Raw genomic sequence first — 22,162 nt, 5'->3', positions numbered from 1 at the left:
AAGGAATAATATAAAACTAAATACATCAGTATTTTAATTCAGTTTTATTTAAAAATAAAGTCAAAAGAAGTACTTTACAACGCGTAACTTTTAATGAATAATAATAATAATAATACATATAGTAGATTACTCTAAAGAATTTTGTATTTTAATTTTTTGGTTGAACTCCCGCAAAATACTAATTTGAATTTTAAATGGAATAATTCTTAATTAGACTATTCTTAATTTTAACCAAACTCCGGATTATGCATAGATCAATCCATCATTGATCTCAACTTTGAAACTTGAGATGCATCTTGCATGAAGTTAGAAATTGTTTAGAGCATGGGAATATGATTGGGTGCTAAAAAAGGAAGCCACATCATCCGTATGTAGATTTGTAAAAATGATTTCGTGTGACACACTGTTGATCATTAATTCATGATTTCGTATTGATGACTGTGCTTGACTCCTTGCTGTTTATGACGTAAACCTAAATTCATTTTTCTTTCTTCTAATTAATCCACCTTGTTTGAATTTTTATTTTGGGGTTTGAGAAGAAAAAAATTTTACTCTGAACAAAACATTTTCACAGTATATCTTTATGTATGTCTCTTTGTGTATAAATCTTCTATAGTATTATGTAGCAGTTGTGAAGATATTTAAATCTAGAGAGAACTTTTTCTAATTATTTTTCATAGGCGTTGCATCGCTTTAAAAAATTTAAGTTCATAAATATTTTGCTTAACACATTTTTTTTTCCAAGAAAGAGGTGCTCTTTGTCCTACATATGATTTGGGTCACCCGGACATCAATGGCTTTTGCTACTACTGTCAAAACATGATTTTAGAAAGAGTTTAATTGTTATTTAAGCTATTTTTTTTTTATAGATTATAACTATTCATATGAATAATTTTAGAAGTAATTTAAAATATCTTTATATATATAGATTAAATTCTTTTAAAAATAAACATTCTGACTACACCAAAAAGTTATTTAATTTAAAAATTTAGTAGAAAAAAAACATAATTCTTGTTACATGTTGTTTTGAAAGTTAGTAGAAGGAATCAACAAATAACTGGACAGTTGATTAATAAAACTACTAACTAAGAAAATATAAGTACAAAGTTGAAAAGAAATAAACGGTAATTAAAGGTTAAAAATTGTATTGATTGATTTGTGTATAATATAATATAATATAATATAATATAATATAATATAATATAATATAATATAATATGTGTAATTGTTATTTATAGATAAAAGTCAAAACCTAAAACATTTCAGTTATTAGACTTATAATATAATATGATTGATTTGTGTATAATATAATATAATATAATATAATATAATATAATATAATATAATATAATATAATATAATATAATATAATATAATATAATATAATATAATATAATATAATATGTGTAATTGTTATTTATAGATAAAAGTCAAAACCTAAAACATTTCAGTTATTAGACTTTGGTCAAGTTTAATAAACTTTAGTTAATTGACTAACTCACGTATTGCCTCCCTCATTGTGCTATAGATCATGGATTTCTTCCCTATTGGCTCTGAATTTCCACAAGTTTTGGTTGAAGTGGTTAAACTTTGAACTTTCTCTCTCAAATCGTGTCTACTAAAAATAAAGAACTTTGTTATTTATGTTTTTAAATGAACTCTAGTAATTAGTTTATTGAGAGTTGTTTGTCTTTGTTAAATAAATATATTGTCCGCTCTAAATTGATTTTCTTTAAATTAACTAGTTAAATGACCTATATTTCAGTTAAATAATAAATTGATGCAAGTTGAACTTGATTTAATTCGATTGGATTTGACTCATTAAAAATTTAATAGTATGAAACTTGATTAAAATTTCATATGACCCTTTTTTTTTAACTTGAAATTGACTTCATTTATTTTGTGAAAATTATGTATGACTCAAATTACATAACTCAAGTCAAATTTTTTAAATCTTTGACATTTCAAATCAACAATTTAATTATAATTAATTGAAAAATATAAATGAGATATTTAAAAAATTTCGTAATTTTAGCAAAAATTTAAATCATTATACTTCATATAATAATTAATTCATATGTTTGATTTACATTTTCCTCAATTGAATAGAATGTTCAAACAAACAATTTTATCTCAATTTTTTGTGTTATTAGATACATATTCAACCATATAATTAGTAAAAAGTATTACTTATATATATTATTTATACTATTGAGTCAATTTACAAAACAAACGGTTAAATCCATATATAATTTAAATTCAACTCATTCAGTTAATTTTCAAATCATTTAATTAATGAATAGAATTCAACAATTTAATTGTCAAATTGAGTTGATTGATTGCTAACATTTATAATAATTTTTGGGTGTAAACATTAGCATTGCCTTAATTATGCAAAGTTATTAAATGATGACATCGAAAGAAGTGAAATTAAAGCCATTCCCGTAATCTAGTCTAGATTATGAATGGAAGTTATTCAATGATGACGTCGAAAGAAGTGAAATTAAAGCCATTGAAGGAATAGAAAAAAATTCTTAAATTTTTATTTTAATGTAATAAATATATTAGCTTAGTTATTTACTCCAAGAATAAGAATAAAATATTCTAATAATAATTTAGGTCAAGTTAAGAAGAACACTTATTAAAAAAAAAACAAATTTTATGTTTCTAAAAAGTTAAAAATACAAATTTGAATATAAAATTTTTATATTCAATTACTGAATAACTACCTAACATTTACCATAATTTAATACTGAATCCTTAAGAGAAAAGAAAATTTAATACCGAAAAGAAGAATATACCAATTGGATTAAGATGATGCTTGTAAAAGTCTTAGCACAACGACGTAATCTTATCAAACAATGAATAAGAATGACGACGAGCGATGAATGAATAATTATATTCCAATCAATCAACCATATTCATTACATTCAATTTTCCATTCCCACTACGATTTACAATCATGATCCTTCCCGCCACACTCTTCCCCTTGCTATTATTGCTCATCCTTAGCTCCAATCTTGCCCAATCAAAACCCTCCATCAACGTAACCCCAACAACCCTAACCAAATCCGGCGACACCGTCGAAATACGGTGGTCAGGTATCGAATCACCATCAGACCTAGACTGGGTAGGAATCTACTCTCCACCAACTTCCTCCCACGACAATTTCATCGGATACCTCTTCCTCTCAAAATCCCCAACATGGCAATCCGGTTCAGGCTCCCTTTCCCTCCCTCTCGTCAACCTCCGATCCAACTACTCCTTCCGTATATTCCGTTGGACTCGATCCGAAATCAACCCTAAACGTAAAGACCATGACAACAACCCCTTACCGCAAACGCGCAACCTCCTCGGTTTTTCTCAAGAGGTTTCGTTCGTTTCGGGTCGGGGACCCGATCAGATCCATTTGTCGTTTTCAGATCAAGAGGATGCGATGCGGGTTATGTATGTGACGTGGGACCCGAAGGAGAGTTATGTTAAGTACGGGGAGAGAGAGGAGAAGATGGAAGGTTTGGTTGTCGCACGTGCGAAGAGGTATGAGAGGGAGCACATGTGTGATGCTCCTGCTAATCAAAGCGTAGGTTGGAGGGATCCTGGTTATATACACGATGCGTTGATCACTGGTTTGAAAAAAGGAAAGAGATACTATTACAAGGTTTTCTTCTATTTCTTCTTTTTATTCAGTTTTAGTATTACTTTACTATTACCGGTACTCTTCCGTTTAATATGTGATATGATTCCCGTGACATTACTTTTTAGGTTTTTTTTTGTATCTTGTTTTTTAGTTTGATAATTAGGTGTGTGTTGGTTCAGAGGTAACAAAAGTTGACCATGTAAATAAAGTACTATGGAGTGCGCCAAAGAAATGGAGATCCAAACTAACTTCTGTAACACCCGATTTTTGACAGCGATAGAGTATTGATTTTTATTGAACTGATATTGGTTAAAAGTTAGTTGCATGCAAAGTGGTAGATGTTTGAGGGAAAATTCTACAATGTTCCACTTTGAAAGATAGTCTACCGTATGACATTTGAAAATCGCTTTAAATTCCAACAACAACATATGTTGTCTTGCTGAAGTAGAAACTCACGGTACTTTTTGTCCTTATGACTGAGTCAATAACTTGATTGACGTTGGTTCAATAAAGACAGGGGAAAACAAACATGTGTGGCTCCAAACTTAACTCATCTTTGTTTTTCCTTGTTTTTGTCGAATCGACAATGATCATGTCATTGAGACAATGAGCTTATATTTTCATAAGGTGTCATTGATCGCCGTCAGAGTTTCAAGTGATTTTTAAGAATTGCTCTAGTCTACTGTAGGCCACCTTGTTAGGTGGTCCACTTTAGATTAAGCCTTTGTTTGAATATATGCATTCATGTTAGGGTGACTTGAACAAATTTGAGGCTAATAATCACGTATAGAGGTAAAAGCTCCAAATCACAGTTTTAAGTTAGAATCTATTATGGAGACAAAACCTATTCTAATGGAAAATACTCAAATATGTCAAAAAATTGTTTAGTGAATATAAAAATTTGCATTTTGCCGAGGTCTTAAAATCTGGTTTATTTAATAACTTAGTATATGGTAACTAGAAACTTGATTTCGATTGTGGTGTTTTCTGTGTGTCAGGTTGGAAATGATAATGGAGGTTGGAGTGCAACTCATAGCTTTGTGTCGAGGAATAGTGATTCGAATGAAACAATAGCTTTTCTTTTTGGTGACATGGGAACAGCTACACCATACAATACGTTTTTGCGTACACAAGATGAAAGCATATCAACCATGAAGTGGATCCTCCGTGATGTTGAAGCTCTAGGAGACAAGCCTTCCTTTGTGTCACACATTGGAGACATTAGTTATGCAAGAGGTTATGCGTGGTTGTGGGACCATTTTTTCGCGCAGATTGAACCTGTTGCAACCAAAGTGGCATACCATGTATGCATCGGCAACCATGAGTATGACTGGCCTTTACAGCCATGGAAACCTGATTGGGCTAATTATGGAAAAGATGGGGGTGGTGAGTGTGGTGTACCCTACAGTTTAAGGTTCAACATGCCTGGAAACTCTTCAGAACCCACTGGAACTGTAGCTCCAGCAACTCGAAATCTGTATTACTCATTTGATGTGGGAGCAGTACATTTTGTGTATATATCCACAGAGACCAATTTCCTTCCTGGGAGCAACCAGTATAACTTCTTAAAGCATGATTTGGAATCAGTTGACAGGAGCAAGACTCCTTTTGTAGTAGTCCAAGGGCACCGACCCATGTACACAACAAGCAATGAAGTTAGGGATGCACAATTAAGAGGAAAAATGCTTGAGCACCTAGAACCTCTATTGGTGAATAACAATGTGACCCTTGCCCTTTGGGGTCATGTTCATAGATATGAGAAATTTTGTCCTTTGAATAACTACACTTGCGGAAATAGTGTGGGCCGGAAAGCAGGGGATAAAGAAGGATATACCGTTCATCTTGTGATTGGCATGGCAGGGCAAGACTGGCAACCCATCTGGGAACCAAGACCGGATCATCCCAATGACCCAATCTTTCCACAACCAACACGATCTCTGTACCGTGCGGGTGAGTTTGGGTACATTAGACTGGTGGCTACAAAGCAGAAGCTCGTGATTTCTTATGTTGGAAACCATGATGGTCAAGTGCATGACACAATGGAAATTTTGAGATCTGGAGAAGTTGTCAATGGTAATGGTAATGGCAATGGTGGTATTGATAGTGCTAAACCTGAAGTTCAGATTGAAGAATCCACATTGTCGTGGTATGTCCAGGGAGGAAGTGTTTTGGTGCTTGGGGCCTTTATGGGCTACATTCTTGGTTTCATTTCACGTGCCAGGAAGCAACCTGAGTCTAGGAGTGGTTTTACTCCCGTGAAGACCGAGGAAACATGATTAGTTTATTACAGTTTACCTCTTTTTTTTATAGGGGACGGCGAAGGTTAGGAATTTAGTATCACTTGATATTTGTTTGATAAAAACACCCGAGTTGCAACCTGATATACTTGTATACTTGGGGACTTATGTTTGTACATATTGTAATTTTTCTCTCTGCACTGTGCCATTTAAGGCATCCCTACAAGCTCTTGTATAATATTCAATTTAAGTGATCTATGGATGAGAAAGCATACTACTAAAACAAAAGAATGTGCTAAGATTAAGGCTACAGTAATTATTGAAATATACAAATTTCTTTACCCCTTTTATTTCATATTTTGTGCATAAGAGATGATCTCTGAATGCTGCAGCTGTGCAAACCCCAAGACCTGTTCAAAAATTTGACGTCATCCTGAATGGGGAAGGGAATGAATACAGATAATATTGAAGTTCTCAATTTTGTATGCCAATTTTGAAAATGAGAGAATATTGAAGTTCTCTACTTAGTGGGATAAGGTTTGGTTGTTATTGACGTTTTGTTTTGTGATACATATATATGGAGTGGATATCTTTTTTCCCCAATCAATCAACAGTCAAGCAAGCCTCCAGCTTCAGTTAACAGTGACAACATGGTTACATATAATTCATTAACTATTGCAGCGAGCCAACTCCTGTTTCTCATGTGTCTGATTGCAAGCCAGGATCCAGGGATAAGAAAAGAAAGCAGCAGCCTTATTTTTCAACCCAAGTGGCCATATTATGACAATAATCCTCCAGCATGACAGTATCAGTATGTGGACCAAATGTAAAACAAAAAATACAAACGAGCAAGACAGACATATTGGAGGGGTGATTTGGTCATTAACTATTTTGGCTCGTGTTTAATATGATATGGGAGCATCCTCTCCAAACACCAAGATATATTCAGTATTCAATAATAATAAAGATAAGACACAGACTTTCTCTTTCACTCATTCTTTTTTCTTCATCAGAAGTCAAAATAACATAACATTATTTATGTTCTGCGTGTTTTTGCTACTTCCTTTAAAACAAGTACATATTCAACAAGGAAAGCCTTGCAGCAATGTCTGCACTACACTTCTCAACAACCTGCATGCGTTCCAACTCACCTTTACACCCCCATTCCAAATCAAGCTTCACAGGCTTCAGTCAAAGAAACCATATTTGGCAGTTGTTTCTCAGCACAAAGTCAAATTCCAGAAAAGCAATAACAAAGCTCTGTTTGAAGAATGTTGCCAGTGACAAAATGGAGGAACTGAAAGAACCACTCACTGAACAAGGTTGCTAGCTGGCAATTTCTCTCACTTTATAACTCTTTTCTTCACTCCGCTTCTTTACATTCTACTAAATATTATTTAGGAAATTCATGTTTATAATTTAGATAGTTATAGTGACAAAAGCTCATAATATATTGACTTATTTATTATTTTAAGTAAACAAAACTAGAAACACATTTAATCAATATCATAGCCAATATAGCAGTGTCCTCTTGAAGTTATAAGGATATTTTAGATTTTCTCCCCATCTTTATGTTCCATCAACTCTAAAGTCCAAGAATTATGAGTATTATTATAGCCCTACAATATTGTTTTTTTTTCTTTTGCAAATATGGTCCTAAAGATTAATTCTTAATTGATTAACACTTGCAGGCACTTCAAATGAATTTTTACCAGACTCTGTATCTGTAGCTTCAAGCATCAAATATCATTATGAGTTCACCACATCTTTTTCTCCTGCGAAGTTTGAGCCCAGTAAGGCTTTCTTTGCAACTGCAGAGAGTGTCCGTGATTCCCTCATCATAAACTGGAATGCAACATATGAATTTTATGAGAGGATTAATGTTAAGCAAGCTTATTATATGTCTATGGAGTATCTACAGGTTCATATTGGGTTCCTTTATGAAACACGGGTCATTTTCATTGCAAATGATTATTAATTTTCATTACCACCTTTTTTCCAAATTGTGCATGAAGGGTAGGGCATTGTTAAATGCAATTGGGAATTTACGACTCTCAGGTCCTTATGCTGAGGCTCTCATAAATCTGGGTTACAATTTAGAGGATGTGGCTAATCAGGTTTTTTCCTATTATCGATCTCCTTTGTTGTCCTATTTCTGCTTTTGTTAGAAATTACTAAGCGATTTAAGTCTTGTTACCATTTTTTTATAAATTAGTCCTCCTGGTAGCTTGTAACATTAAGTTGAGCAGGACTAATCCCTTTCTTGACAACAAAGATTAGGTTCACGTTTGACCCAAGAGTGTTACTTTTTTATTTTAAAAGAAAGATATAGTTAGGCAACAATCAAGCAAGTTTAAAAGTAAACTGTATTAATCTTGTGTGGAAATATATTGATAAAGGACCAAGAAAAACTACAGAAGAACAACAAAGCCTTCAGGAATGATAGTTGTATGGATATACTGCAAATAATTAATCAGAGCTTATTTAAAAGCAAGCTCACATACAATCTACAGGAGCCAGATGCAGCCCTTGGGAATGGAGGATTAGGTCGGCTTGCTTCTTGCTTTTTAGACTCTTTGGCAACGCTGAATTACCCTGCATGGGGATATGGACTTAGATACAAGTATGGTTTATTTAAACAGCGTATAACAAAAGACGGTCAAGAGGAAGTTGCTGAAAACTGGCTTGAGGTATTATTTATAATGATATTCAATAGTTATTATCGGTTTGAAGCCAATTTTCATGTTAGTGCAGACATGCTTGTTGTTTAATTGTTCTAACTTCTATCACTCTTTTTGGAAGCTTTGCAAGTTCTTCTGCAGAGAGATTCACTGACTGATGTGTCTCTTTGTAGATGGGAAATCCCTGGGAAGTTCAGAGAAACGATGTCACTTATCCAGTTAAATTCTATGGAAAAGTTATTTCAGGACCAAATGGAAGTAAACAGTGGACTGGAGGAGAAAATATATTGGCTGTTGCTTATGATGTTCCAATACCTGGATACAAAACTAGAACCACCATAAACTTGCGATTGTGGTCTACTAAAGTTTCAACTGAAGAATTTGATTTGCATGCTTTCAATACTGGGGATCATGCCAAAGCATACGCCGCCATGAAGAATGCAGAGAAGGTCGGGAATTTCTTTGTGATTCATACATCTGCATCTAAGTTCAGTGTCTTCCTCTGAACTTTCAAAGCAAACTCTGAAAGATTCTAAATCATCAGCAAAGTTTCTCAGTATTCACCGAAACTAAAGTTTAGTTGATGTCTTCATGAATAATTTGTGATGCTCATTTTTTTCCTTTCAATGTTTGATGTTATCAGATCTGTTACATTCTATACCCTGGGGATGAATCAATAGAGGGAAAGACTCTAAGACTAAAGCAACAATATACATTATGCTCAGCCTCTCTGCAGGATATTATTGCGCGCTTTGAAAAGAGATCAGGAAAGACAGTTAATTGGGACACCCTCCCAGATAAAGTGGTGGTGCAAATGAATGATACTCACCCAACACTCTGCATTCCTGAGCTGATTAGGATATTAACAGATGTGAAGGGTTTAAGCTGGGAGAAAGCTTGGGATATTACTAAAAGGTGCATTTTTTCAAAATTTACAGCTTCCACAGTATAATTGCTAAAGCTGATCGTTGCACTTAGTCTGATATGATCCCTCTTTTAATGGTTCTTCTGTCAGAGCGGTTGCTTACACAAACCACACAGTTCTACCAGAGGCACTAGAGAAGTGGAGTTTAGCGCTTCTGCAGGATTTGCTTCCTCGACACGTCGAAATTATCAGAAAGATCGATGAGGAGGTAATGTTGTAAAACTTATGTCGCTTTGGTGTTCAAATTGTTAATTCATTTGCCCATCTACATGATCTTCTTTATGAAATCTAATGTCTTGTATCTTTGTTTTGTAAATCAGTTTATACATGAAATTATTTCTGAGTATGGAACAGATGATCTTAACTTGCTGCAAGAAAAGCTTAGAAAGATGAGAATACTAGAAAATTTCGAGTTGCCTGATTCAGTGGTTGAGCTGCTTAATAATACTAGAAAAGCTGTTGATCCTGTTGAGGACATTGATGTTAATGATAATGATAATGATATAAAGGCATCAGACAAGAAAGATGATGAAGAAGAAGAAGATGATGAAAAAGAAGTGACGGAAGAGGAACAAGACGGCGATGATGGTAAAGATGCTGTTGTAGAGAACAAAATAGAAAAGACATTCGAAGTTGATCCAAAACTGCCAATGATGGTTCGCATGGCTAACCTATGTGTTGTTGGTGGATTTTCTGTGAATGGAGTGGCTGAGATTCACAGTGAGATTGTAAAAGAGGAAGTTTTTAATGAATTTTACAAGGTACCAAAACCAGCAGATTCTTTCTCTGTTAGTATGAACACCTATTTCTTGGGATTACTGGTATATACACATCAATAAAATAAGATACTCATTAAATTTCTCTGTCATTGATTTGACAGTTTTGGCCTAAGAAGTTCAGCAATAAAACAAATGGAGTGACACCTAGAAGATGGATTCGTTTCTGTAATCCCGATCTGAGTAAAATCATAACCAAATGGATTGGAACAGAAGACTGGGTAACAGATCTTGAGAAATTGGCTATACTTCGCAAGGTAAATTAATTAATCCAAGCATTGTGAATGATATTTGAATTAAATAATTTCTATGCAACAACTTCTTACTGTTGGATAATGAATATATATATATATACATGACTAGTCACATTGTAGCTTCAAAGTAGCAACAAGCTTTATAGGTGATTGATACTTCCTTAGTCGAATGTCACTTCTCAAATCTTTTATGCACATATTCTATATGTTTTTTTGTTCCTATTTTTTTTTTCTTAAGGAGAAATTTTTCTAACAGTTTGCAGATAATGATGATCTACAATTAGAGTGGATGGAAGCAAAAAGAAGAAACAAGATTAAGGTTGCATCATTTATCAAAGAGAAAACCGGCTATGTTGTCAGTCCAAATGCAATGTTTGATGTACAGGTTTGTTTTTTTACTTCAAGAACTTCATTTCTTTCTTTTCCCGATTTAGTTAACATTTGAATAATAACAATTCTGGAAACGTTTCATCAACCCTTTATGACGGATTCTTACATACTATATTATGCAGTCAATTATCTAAGTTTTGTTTTTATTTTTGTCTAACAGCACAAGTTCAATTTCTGTGCCATATTTTATGTTTACATGGGCTAAATATAATATTTTTCCACAAACACATAGGTAACTATTAACAAAAATGAAATAAACCACTTAACTGGATATAGACTACACATCCAACTTGTTATGTAAAACCAAGATCCAATAAATTGACAGCTGAATAGATAAATGACTAACATGAAATCATACTTGGGAAAATGGGACAAGTACAACCATTAAAATTCCAATTGCATGTTGTTTTTACACACTCAATTCATGGTTAATTATATATGACATCAATTTTCAGGTGAAACGTATCCATGAATACAAGCGGCAGTTACTGAATATCATGGGAATTGTTTATCGCTACAAACAAATCAAACAATTGAGTGCTGAGGAAAGAAAACAAATGTTTGTTCCTCGGGTTTGTATTTTTGGTGGGAAAGCATTTGCGACATATGTTCAAGCCAAGAGGATTGTAAAGTTCATCACAGATGTAGGAGCTACAGTTAATCATGATCCAGAGATTGGAGATCTTTTGAAGGTATGAATAAAATTTGGGTGATTACTGATTCATAACTAAACACATTGTAGTCATTCCAAAAATTTGGTTGTCTATGCTTAAAGGTGTTAGAATAAAAAACCATTTGCTTTATCTCAAGTGGCACTTTGAAAACTGCTTTTCCAAGATCAAATTCCATTAGTTAAATAAATGAATATCTCAGCAAAAATGGACTGAAGTAATTAACTGATTTATGCGACTTGTCATACATAACAAAACGACGCCTCAGCTGCAGCAAAAATTTAAAACTATAGGATGTTAGCTGATAATTTTGTGGTGGTTGGTTCATTCAGGAAAAGCGGATAAAGGGTGTTAAAGTAGTATCATTTTCTACTTAGTCTTAAGACAAATCTTGGTCATTGTCTTAATCTGCAGGTTGTATTTGTTCCTGATTACAATGTCAGTGTTGCTAAAATGCTAATTCCTGGAAGTGAGTTGTCCCAGCACATCAGGTATAGATAAATATTTTCTTAAAAACAAATATTTTAGATTTGGTTTACAATCAATGTTTACAGTTTTTGTTTCTGACTTCTCTTTTTGTGTGTGTTTAGCACAGCTGGTATGGAGGCCAGTGGAACAAGCAACATGAAATTTGCAATGAATGGATGTGTACAAATTGGAACTCTTGATGGGGCTAACGTTGAAATAAGAGAAGAAGTTGGAGAAGAAAACTTCTTTCTTTTTGGTGCACGGGCTCAAGAAATTGCAGGGCTAAGGAAAGAAAGAGCAGAGGGAAAGGTAAGTTTTAAAAGCAATCAGAATAAGCTATTCAATGCAATATTTCCTTTTCCTTCTTGTTTTTGTTACGCACACTTCGATTTTTCATATCAGTGAAAATAGCAATTGCTTAAGCAACCCCAGAACCTCATCCTCATGTTCTATCAGCTTGAGCTGGTGAAAAGCTTAGACAAAGTGTATTATCTAATAGTTGAAGAGTCAATAAAATTTTGGCTTCTGTAGATCCTTTACGGCATTGTTAATTAAGTCAAAGCCAACGGAATTATACATCATAACCTCAATATTATGTGATCTGTTGTATAATATATGCAGTTTGTACCAGACCCATGGTTTGAAGAAGTGAAGGCATATGTTAGAAGTGGTGTTTTTGGCACCTACAACTATGACGAGTTGATGGGATCTTTAGAAGGGAATGAAGGCTATGGTCGTGCTGATTATTTCCTTGTTGGCAAGGACTTCCCTAGCTACTTGAAGTGTCAAGAAGAAGTTGATAAGGCATATCGTGATAAAAAAGTAAGTAATAGCAATTCATGAACAAAACATGAATTTTCGTCTATTACCTTCTTGTTGAATTTATAATGAAGATTAAAGCCTACAAGCTTTGCACAAGTTTTGTTCTCATGAATTTCTCGTGCACAGTATATTCGAACTTATGCATCATGTTTAAATACATACTACTTAATGCATAGTTATTTATGCAAGTAGTTATATAAGCCATGTCATATGGTTAATGTAGCAATCTAAAAAAATTCATTGATGTGTTGGTGCAGAAATGGACAAGAATGTCAATCTTGAACACTGCCGGTTCGTATAAATTCAGCAGTGACAGGACTATTCATGAATATGCTAGAGATATATGGAGAATTGAGCCAGTTGTATTATCTTGAAAAGTTATAAATGCTTTGGTATAAGGAATATTCAACTTGTTCCGTATTATCTTGAAAAGTTATACATGCTTTGGTATAAGGAATATTCAACTTGTTCCTTCTCTCAGAATGAAGTTCCCAAAGGCTTGAAAACTGTGGGCGGATACAGTTCTCTTGAATCACCAAGGCAGTTTGAAAAAATATATTTGAACATATGTTGCTCCAGAAAGGGCTTATGTTATGTTCACAGAATTATTTTCTACGTTAAAGAAAGTAATAATTTCTTCATAGAATTGTTAAGTCAAAAGTTATAAACATTGAGGCAGGCACAGTTGAATATGGAAGGTGGCTATAAAATACAAATACGCAAAGGAAATTAACATTACGTCACTGCTTGCAACTTCACTACAAATATGTATGGAGCCTTAATTCTGCTCCACTTACATTCTTTCCCTGTTTTGCACAGATACACATTGCATGTATTCAAAACTGCATGTTGTCTTGCAATTGGAGTATTTGTAGCCATTAAATTGAGATCAGATGACTCAGATTTTAAAATAAATTTTTTGAATTTATAAAAACTATAAAATTTGTTTGAAATCTGGACCGTCTGATTTTAATCGGACGGTCACAAATGTACCAACTACTTGCACTTCATATATGTTTTGTGCAACCCCATTAGACAATATAGTTGTTAAAAGAGTAAATAAAGGAAATAATAGTTGAAGTTAAACTCTATACAGACACATGTAATAAAATATTATTTACTTTTTTTTGAGGAAAAAATATTATTTACGTAAGTTAATGGATACGATGTAGCACAATATTTAAAGGGTTGCAATTACATGGTAAACTACAACTAGAAGAAGCATCAAAAGACACCTAAAAGTTTCATAGAGGATAGTTCATCATGGGAAAGAACAATGTTGGAGATGAAGTTCAGAACAAACAGGTTATATTAAGGGACTACATTACTGGCTACCCTCGAGAAGATGACTTATACATAAGTACAAGTAAGATAAAACTTGAGGTTCCTCAAGGATCAAATGCTGTTTTGGTGAAGAATCTGTACCTTTCTTGTGATCCAACCATGCAATTCCGAATGAGAAAAGCTGAATATCGTCTTTCTGGATATTACTATTATGTCCCTGGCTCTGTAAGTATTGTCCTAAATACGGATATTTTGTGTATGTTTGGTGGACGACACAAAATCAATTAAAGATGTGTATACTTTTGTGTCATGTCTGGATGTCCTCAAGTAGAATTCATTTTGCCTTCAAAGTTGATTCTCACTTTAAACTAGAATTTCAAAAAAAAATTAACCTCAAATGTATCGTACGACTCATTTTTACATAAACGTATTCAAATATAAATTACTTTACATTCAACTCATTTTTAGCCAATATCAATTCTACAAAAGTCACTTTTTAATGAATCTATTTTTATCACCTTAAAACCAAACACACACAAAGATTAAAAAGGATATGGAACTATGAAATATTCACCAGAGTCGTTTATGTGAAATGACTCTATCTAAGCCTTGGACTATAAAACTTAGCATATATGTACCCAAAAAATTAAATTATTAAATATTATATTTTTTGATGAATTATTTTGGTGCTACACAAACACTTGAACTTTGTTACGAGCGCTTGAATGAGATGATTTGTGACTCTTCTAGCTTAACCAGAGGTTTTGGGTTTGAATCCATCCATAAGAATGCACCAGTGCTAACAAATTTTGAGAAAGAATTTTGTCGTCTATTGTGGTTCTACTCAGTTTGAGGGATTAGTCTCTGCAGTTGTGCGTGGAGGATACCCGATTTACACCACATTGAACTTTGTTTTACTTGTTTCTTTTGGTTTTAACTTTGCAGCCTATAAATGGATTTGGAGTGGCTAAGGTATTGGATTCAGGTCATCCTAGCTTCAGTGCAGGTGACTTGGTTTGGGGAACAACCTTTTGGGAAGAATATAGTCTAATTCAAAATCCAGAGAAACTCTACAAAATCCAGCATACTGATGTGCCTCTTTCCTATTACACTGGAATTCTTGGTAATTCAAGAGTTCTTCTAAACATATTTTGTTATGCTCTTTTTGATTAGTTTGTGATGTTTCTTCTTTTTTTCTATTTCAATAGGCATGCCTGGTATTACTGCATATGCTGGTATCTTTGAAGTTGGTTGTGTAAAGAAAGGAGAATGTGTTTTCATCTCAGCAGCGTCGGGTGCTGTCGGTCAGCTCACCGGACAATTCGCTAAATTGTTGGGTTGTTATGTTGTTGGAAGTGCTGGTAGTCAAGAGAAAGTAAAGTTTCTAAACATCACAATTTGTATAGAATTTCATCATTATTAGTAGTTAGTTGGTGTCAGCTTTTGCTTGATGCATCCTTGTTTGTTTTACAGGTTGATCTTTTAAAGAACAAGCTTGGGTTTGATGATGCTTTTAATTACAAGGAAGAGGTTGATTTGGATGCAGCTTTGAAAAGGTAAGTTCACATTATATTATAGGGGGCTAGAAATATTAGTCACTATTAGCACTTAACATGTTAGCTCAAGCCTCGTCGATGCATAAATATCGGAGAGATCTTTATATTAGATTAAGAGCAATTATATAACCGTTACTCCCGAACTTTAAGACATAGGTTTTGTATGAGTACCTTCATTATTTATATGATGTTCAACATTTTTATCTTTACGATGAAATGTTAGGAAGAATCACCCGAACGAATCTTTAGGAAGTCCCATAAAGTTTGTCTTTGAGCTTTTAACTCTTAAATGAAGCATTGAATTTCCTTTATATTTTGTGTCATTAGGTACTTCCCTGAAGGCATTGATTTCTACTTTGAACAAGTAGGAGGTAAAATGCTTGATGCAGTGCTCCTAAATATGAAGGACCATGGTCGTATAGCTATATGTGGAATGATTTCACAGTACAATCTTCCTCATCCTGAAGCTCTAGAGAATTTGTTGCATATTGCATTCAAGAGACTAACCGTAAAAGGATTTAGTCAAAGAGATCATTACCATCTCTATCCAAAGCTGTTAGAGACTGTGTTGCCTTACATTAGAGAACACAAACTTGTCTATGTTGAAGACATTGTTGAAGGCCTTGAAAATGGCCCAGCAGCTCTTGTTGGACTTTTCAGTGGTCGCAACTTTGGAAAACAGTTAGTTAAAGTTGCTAGCGAATGATCATTCAAATTATGTGACATGTTTATTCATAGAAGTATGTATTACAATAAGTAGAGTTTGAAGAATGGACTTTCTATTTTTGTCTAGGACTAATAAACCAAGGTGTATGTACTTACTTGTAATGTCGTACTACCTCCATCGCTTTATATAATATGAAATTTTTAAGTTTTAAAAAACTGATTTGAAAAATAATTTTCTGTGACTGAATATATTATTGAGTTAAGTTGTGAATTAGGTCGTTCTATTTAAAACATTTCGTAGTATTATTTAAAATTGTGCAAAACAGATTATCAACCACGAAGTTTTTAAGATAAAATAGCTTAGTTTTACTATTGCATCATATAAAGTCGTTCTAGAATTACACAATTTAAATATGGTGGCTAAAGTCACTCGTAATATAACTTGAAAATTTGAAGGGACAAATTTTTTCCGATAAAAGGACGGAAATAAAATTTGGGACGAAGTTGAAAAGGGATAAAAGAGAAAACTCGGAATTCGGAGTTTGGGTCTATTTTGAAAACTGAGCAGAAAACACACTCTGTTTGAACTGATATGCGAAACTGATGCACGCCTAATTTGATTGGGTTAGCGAAACTGCCGCACGAAAAAATTGAAGAATGAATTACGGATCATATCAGTTGTTGTTGATTCGGTGAAAGAAAAAAAAATTGTCAAAAAAAAAAAAATACACATATTAAAAAATAAATATATTTTTTTTCTAGTACTAAAAAAATAAATATTTAATATACCACTTAGTACCTGGCCTATTCCAGCCGAGCCAATTGAACACGGAAAGACAACATGTGTAGTAGTCGATTTAAGTGTGTACACTCCCCCTTTATAAAGTTACTCAAAGGAAGAATAATGTATGTAAAGCTCTGGTAGTATGAGCTTGGGCTCATTATTTACTCAAGACCAAGAATAGTGTAGGTTTTTATCCCTAGGAAACATATCAATATTTTATTGAGTTAACTGTAGTTTTAATCTCTCTATTATTACTAATTCACATAATTGGTCCCCCTATTTCAAAAGTCGACAATTTTGGTCTCTCCCTCAAATTTTTGAACTAAAAAAATGACGATTTGACATATTTTTAACGACGCGACATACAATTCTATAATATAGAATCATCTAGATGTATTAATTAAATTAAAAATATAATTTTTTTTTGAAGTTGAAATCTAAGTTTTTACGGCGTTTTATTTCAATTTTGTGGGTGTTAATCATTCTACATTGTCGTATCATACGTTACATTATTTAAACCATCTCACATAATCATTTTCTTAGTTAAAAAATCAAAAGGAGAGACCAGAACTGTCGATTTTAGAAATAGAGGAATCAATTTCGTAAATTAGTAAAAATAAGATGACTAAAACTGTAATTTATTTTATTTTGTGCCCATTTATAAAACATAACAATATCTAACAAATGTTGTTTCATAACATATGGATTAGACATATATTATAATTATCTATTATAATCTATTAAAACAAAACCCTAAATTCTATTTGCAAACAATTCATCTTTCTCTATGCCACATCATCTAATATTTATTAACTTACACAAATTCTAATGTGGCACCTTACAAAGCATACTATTTTTTTTCATCTTCGACTTCTATTTTATTTTGTTTAGTTATGCAATTTCAACTTTAATTAATTATCACTCAACGACTCATCAATACACTTAAAGACACTAATTACTCATCAAAAACTTTCATTTCAATAACTCATACAAAAAAGAACAAATCATTCAATATCTTCAAAACATTGCAAGTGTGACTACATACATATATCAAAATCTATCTTCAGTTTTTCAACCACTCTATTGCACATTTTCTGTTCAAACAATGATAACGATATTATAAAATGCAATCAAACTACACCTATTTGTGTGACACATTCTCATTTCATAGATTCTTCAATAATATTGTTCTTCTATTGTCAATTATTGTTCAATATCATATATAACTATAGTTGCATATGAGGTAAGTTTTTTTCCTATGATGTTTAATGTGTCTCTCATAGCATTTTTTCTTTTTATAATAAAAAAAACACAAATCACAATCGAAACAAAATAAAAAATGAATAATCTTAAATATCTGAAAATGAATAACTTCTAACTTTTTTACTATTTACTCGAAACTTTCTATGTCTTAAACGTCCACAAACTTTTCTTGCCTATAATTTTTTGCAACTCACTCTTGAAGATTATGTGTCAAATAATTATTTGAAAATTTTATTTTATATTCTAATTATTTAGACGAAACAATAGTTAAAGTAATTGAAATTGTTCTCCATATAAAATACCATAACTATATAATTTTGTTACATTCTGTATTGAATTTTTATTTGGCTTAACAATTTTGTGGAATAAAATTTTTATTATGTAAATATTATTATTATTATTATTATTATTATTATTATTATTATTATTATTATTATTATTATTTAAAGTTTTTGAATAACGGTATTTTGATTACGGTTACCTTTTTTTTTTATTCATTTACTAGTAATAATAAATGAATGGTTTTTTAGTGGTGGACCCTATTTAATGAACATGTGAGTTCGTTGTTGGAGTAAAAGATGAACGAGTTATTTTAAAATGATGTGGCACGGTGGACCCCATTTAATGAATCCATTTTGAGTTCGCCGTTGGAGATGCTCTAAGAAATTTTTATTTTACGTTGTAGTGTTTTTTTATATATATGACCTATATTTGCACACTTGAAGAATTATTTCAATATTTTGAATGTTATTATGAACATTATTTTTAACAAAATACCACTCACGAATAAATGTTATAATAAATCGCAAGACACACAATATCATTTAGTACATACTTAAATTGACGGTGAGATTGACATAATTACGATGAACATATAAAATTAAAAATGTCAAAAAGTACATAAATTTATAAATCTAATGTTTCAAAACTAATATAAGTTATATAAAATGAAGAACATATTATAGTCAAATATACAATTTTAACAATAAAGAAATGCATAACTATTTAACAAATATATCATTAGAATGAACACTTCAATGAGGAGCAATGTTTTAAAAACTAATTCGGTTATCGACTCGACAAGGTCAATGGGGGCAAAAGAGTCATTGTTCAAACTACTTGGTTCGATTCCTATTTGACGTAAAATTGGCTATTATTTTTGCACAATTTTATGTGTTTCTAATGCTCGGTTGTTTGTCTGGTTAAACTATTGGTTTGATGACATTGAAATACAGTTAATAACATAGTCGATCTAATTACTTGCTCGAAGTGGCGAGGGCTTCAATTCACGATTCCATCGATGAGTCAGTTTTTAAAACACATTTTAAATTCTAATAATTGATGTCGCTCTCAATAAGTGAAAACTCATATGGTCACCAAAAACTCAACTACAAAATCGAAAATCTAACATTTCAAAACTAAAAATTCAATTTATATTCATTCTTTCTTATTTTTGTTAAATCAACATATATCATACTATATTGCACTATTATCTCAAAGATACGAATTTAGAAGATAATGTACTTTTACTTAAACGTGGCGATTCAATTATCATTTAAAATTTTGAATAATTGATTCAATATATATTTCAATTAACGGTGAAAATGACAAAATCACTATAATCCAACACAATTTTAACAAAAACTATAATTTGTAAATTGTGCATATCATAGCCAAACTCACGACACATTTAAACATATACTTATTGTAGACACATGGGACACTTCCTCGCACTAATTAACAATGCCTCCAAAACCTTGTCCTATTATCATTGATTGGTCAACTTCCTCTTACCTTTTTTCACTACTTTTATTTTATTGAGCCCACTCTAGAATAAATGATATCTTTCTTATTAAGCCCGACATAGCCCGTACAGAATTTAACATAAATTCTAATGCAGACAAATAGTGACTACTAACTTTTTTTCTTTAAAATTTCGAATATAAAATCAGTTAGGTGTTAAGCTTGAGCTTGAGTTTGAGTTTGATAAACCCCAAGCTAACTTTATGAATACGATAGTAAGTATTGCATTGCTTTTATGTCAAAAAAAAAAAAAAGGTATTGCATTGCTTGTTATGAATTAGAACAAATTTGAACCACTAAAAAGATGGTGACAAAACTACAAAAGTTACTACAAGGTGCTAGGTGAGTGGAAGTTACAGTGAATACTTCAAAATTAGATGAAGTCACAAAAATGGTATGTATTAGCCAATGCTCACATGACTTTCACTATGTTTCCTTTAAAATTGTGATTGGAGTCTTGGAGAGTCAAAGTCATCCACCTTGAATTTGCAAAATATCAACATTCACTTTATTTTTGTATTCATTTCTCAATGTGATTTTAAATTGTAGTGTGTAATTATAATTTCGGATTTTAAAGTTTTTTAAATCACATCTCAACAATAATTTCAAACAAATCAATATCATTTTTCTACGATATAAATATTTGTAATATCACAATAATTATAATTATAACTGTAACTGTAATTTAAAATTATAATTTTCACAATATATAAGTGAAATGATTCGTACACTACAATGAAAACAAAAATTGAATAATTCAATAATATAATACACATTAAAAAAAAGAATAAATTAAAAAGAGTAAGGGTATAACCAATGGTTCTTTATCATTCTAGCACCTTTTTCCCATAAATCTATGCTCCAATCTCCATGATGATTCTTTTGCCAAATTTCCATGGTGTTCAAGGAGCTCTGTACACACATAGCAGTATTTTTCACAGCTTAAACACACTAATATTCCTTCCATAAATAACATAGAGACCGCAGTTCACCTGACAAAAGAAAAAAAAAATGAAACAGTGATATATATCTTGTGTTACTATTACTTACTACTTAGTATTTGTACCTTGTTTGCATCTTCAACAACCGCTACATCCATGTAATTAATTTTTGCTTCCATGACACAAATAACACTAACAGAAAACTCAGATATTATGCTTTTATGTATTTTTTCTATTGAAGCTCAAACTTTACAAAATTTTAGCATGGCCATTTTTTATTTTTTATTTTTTTAATTAAAAAAAATAGATAAGAGAAATCTTAAACTCATTTATGAAATATAATTTATATTTATCCTTTTAATGGTACTAAATGAACAAATTCACATTTGCGTCAACTTGTTTCTAATTTACCATTAGTTTGTCCTACTCAAAAGTAATAAATAATGAGATTAAGATTCATTACGCAGCTAAATATATAATTTTTTAAATATTGTGTATTATATATATAATTTGATAATAATTTACATAATATTTTATGATTTTATTTATAAAAAAAAAAAAGTGTTTCGATGAATTGAAGAGTATATATGTTATTAATAAATTACTTTTGACATTAATTTTTATGTGAGATTACTTTAGTGTATCGAAACAAGTTTTATAGAATGAAAAAAAATATTTAAAAAATACGTGTTTGAGATAATTTTTTTTCGTACAGAAAACAATTTACTATTTAAAAAAAGTTAAAAATATATTTTAGTATATAACTATATAAAAAAATTCAATATTTAAGAGAAGTTACACATTTTCTTCTAAGTCTATATCAATGATGGTATAATAAAAAGAAATAGAAAAAGACATGATAAAGAATACAAATTGAATTTAAAGAATTTTATACTTCAATAACGAATTATTGGTCTAATTCTAAATTATATTCATCTATTTGATTTAAATATAAATTTTAATTATCTATTAAGTGATGTGGAATAAAATAATACATTTTTATA

At 31.6% G+C, this 22,162-nt stretch overlaps 3 protein-coding genes across 5 annotated transcripts; all 3 read left to right on the top strand.

Annotated features, from left to right (window-relative positions):
* Nucleotides 1-2,794: 2,794 nt before the first annotated feature.
* LOC101492338 (probable inactive purple acid phosphatase 2) lies at nucleotides 2,795-6,130 on the top strand. The gene is made up of 2 exons (XM_004505316.4): nucleotides 2,795-3,658; nucleotides 4,636-6,130. The coding sequence occupies exons 1-2, from the start codon at nucleotides 2,963-2,965 to the stop codon at nucleotides 5,911-5,913; spliced, it is 1,974 nt and encodes a 657-aa protein (XP_004505373.1). The 5' UTR covers nucleotides 2,795-2,962; the 3' UTR covers nucleotides 5,914-6,130.
* A 147-nt stretch (nucleotides 6,131-6,277) lies between these two features.
* LOC101492670 (alpha-1,4 glucan phosphorylase L-2 isozyme, chloroplastic/amyloplastic-like) lies at nucleotides 6,278-13,599 on the top strand. 3 transcript variants are annotated; one of them, XR_012163605.1, is made up of 15 exons: nucleotides 6,278-7,196; nucleotides 7,566-7,795; nucleotides 7,890-7,991; nucleotides 8,274-8,564; nucleotides 8,729-9,004; nucleotides 9,199-9,470; nucleotides 9,571-9,688; nucleotides 9,801-10,241; nucleotides 10,361-10,513; nucleotides 10,767-10,895; nucleotides 11,356-11,592; nucleotides 11,986-12,062; nucleotides 12,167-12,348; nucleotides 12,661-12,861; nucleotides 13,119-13,599. XR_012163605.1 is itself a non-coding variant. In XM_004505317.4 (15 exons), exons 1-15 carry the CDS (start codon nucleotides 6,980-6,982, stop codon nucleotides 13,233-13,235), a joined length of 2,934 nt encoding a protein of 977 aa, XP_004505374.1. In that variant the 5' UTR covers nucleotides 6,278-6,979; the 3' UTR covers nucleotides 13,236-13,599. The 3 variants fall into 3 exon arrangements, 2 of the variants coding, with proteins under 2 accessions (XP_004505374.1, XP_073226266.1); XM_004505317.4 differs by having other exon boundaries at nucleotides 8,388-8,564; nucleotides 12,162-12,348; XM_073370165.1 differs by having other exon boundaries at nucleotides 12,162-12,348.
* Nucleotides 13,600-13,738: 139 nt separating this feature from the next.
* On the top strand, nucleotides 13,739-16,638 carry LOC101491786 (2-alkenal reductase (NADP(+)-dependent)-like). The gene is made up of 5 exons (XM_004505314.4): nucleotides 13,739-14,370; nucleotides 15,091-15,268; nucleotides 15,354-15,520; nucleotides 15,619-15,701; nucleotides 16,029-16,638. Exons 1-5 carry the CDS (start codon nucleotides 14,125-14,127, stop codon nucleotides 16,405-16,407), a joined length of 1,053 nt encoding a protein of 350 aa, XP_004505371.1. The 5' UTR covers nucleotides 13,739-14,124; the 3' UTR covers nucleotides 16,408-16,638.
* The last annotated feature ends 5,524 nt before the right edge of the window (nucleotides 16,639-22,162 follow it).

Source organism: Cicer arietinum, chromosome 6 (assembly GCF_000331145.2).
Source record: "Cicer arietinum cultivar CDC Frontier isolate Library 1 chromosome 6, Cicar.CDCFrontier_v2.0, whole genome shotgun sequence".
In the NCBI taxonomy this organism is placed as follows: Eukaryota; Viridiplantae; Streptophyta; class Magnoliopsida; order Fabales; family Fabaceae; genus Cicer; species Cicer arietinum.
This window is presented reverse-complemented; position numbering and strand designations above follow the sequence as displayed.

Excerpts from the sequence above, each read along its gene's own strand:
- LOC101492338 (XM_004505316.4), top strand. The coding sequence starts at position 2,963 with ATGATCCTTCCCGCCACACTCTTCCCCTTGCTATTATTGCTCATCCTT. Across the intron at positions 3,659-4,635 it reads GAAAGAGATACTATTACAAG|GTTGGAAATGATAATGGAGG; the intron begins GTTTTCTTCTAT and ends TCTGTGTGTCAG.
- LOC101491786 (XM_004505314.4), top strand. The coding sequence starts at position 14,125 with ATGGGAAAGAACAATGTTGGAGATGAAGTTCAGAACAAACAGGTTATA. Across the intron at positions 15,521-15,618 it reads GTGCTGGTAGTCAAGAGAAA|GTTGATCTTTTAAAGAACAA; the intron begins GTAAAGTTTCTA and ends TTTGTTTTACAG. Across the intron at positions 15,702-16,028 it reads TTGGATGCAGCTTTGAAAAG|GTACTTCCCTGAAGGCATTG; the intron begins GTAAGTTCACAT and ends TTGTGTCATTAG.
- LOC101492670 (XM_073370165.1), top strand. The coding sequence starts at position 6,980 with ATGTCTGCACTACACTTCTCAACAACCTGCATGCGTTCCAACTCACCT. Across the intron at positions 9,689-9,800 it reads TCAGAAAGATCGATGAGGAG|TTTATACATGAAATTATTTC; the intron begins GTAATGTTGTAA and ends TTTGTAAATCAG. Across the intron at positions 10,896-11,355 it reads ATGCAATGTTTGATGTACAG|GTGAAACGTATCCATGAATA; the intron begins GTTTGTTTTTTT and ends ATCAATTTTCAG.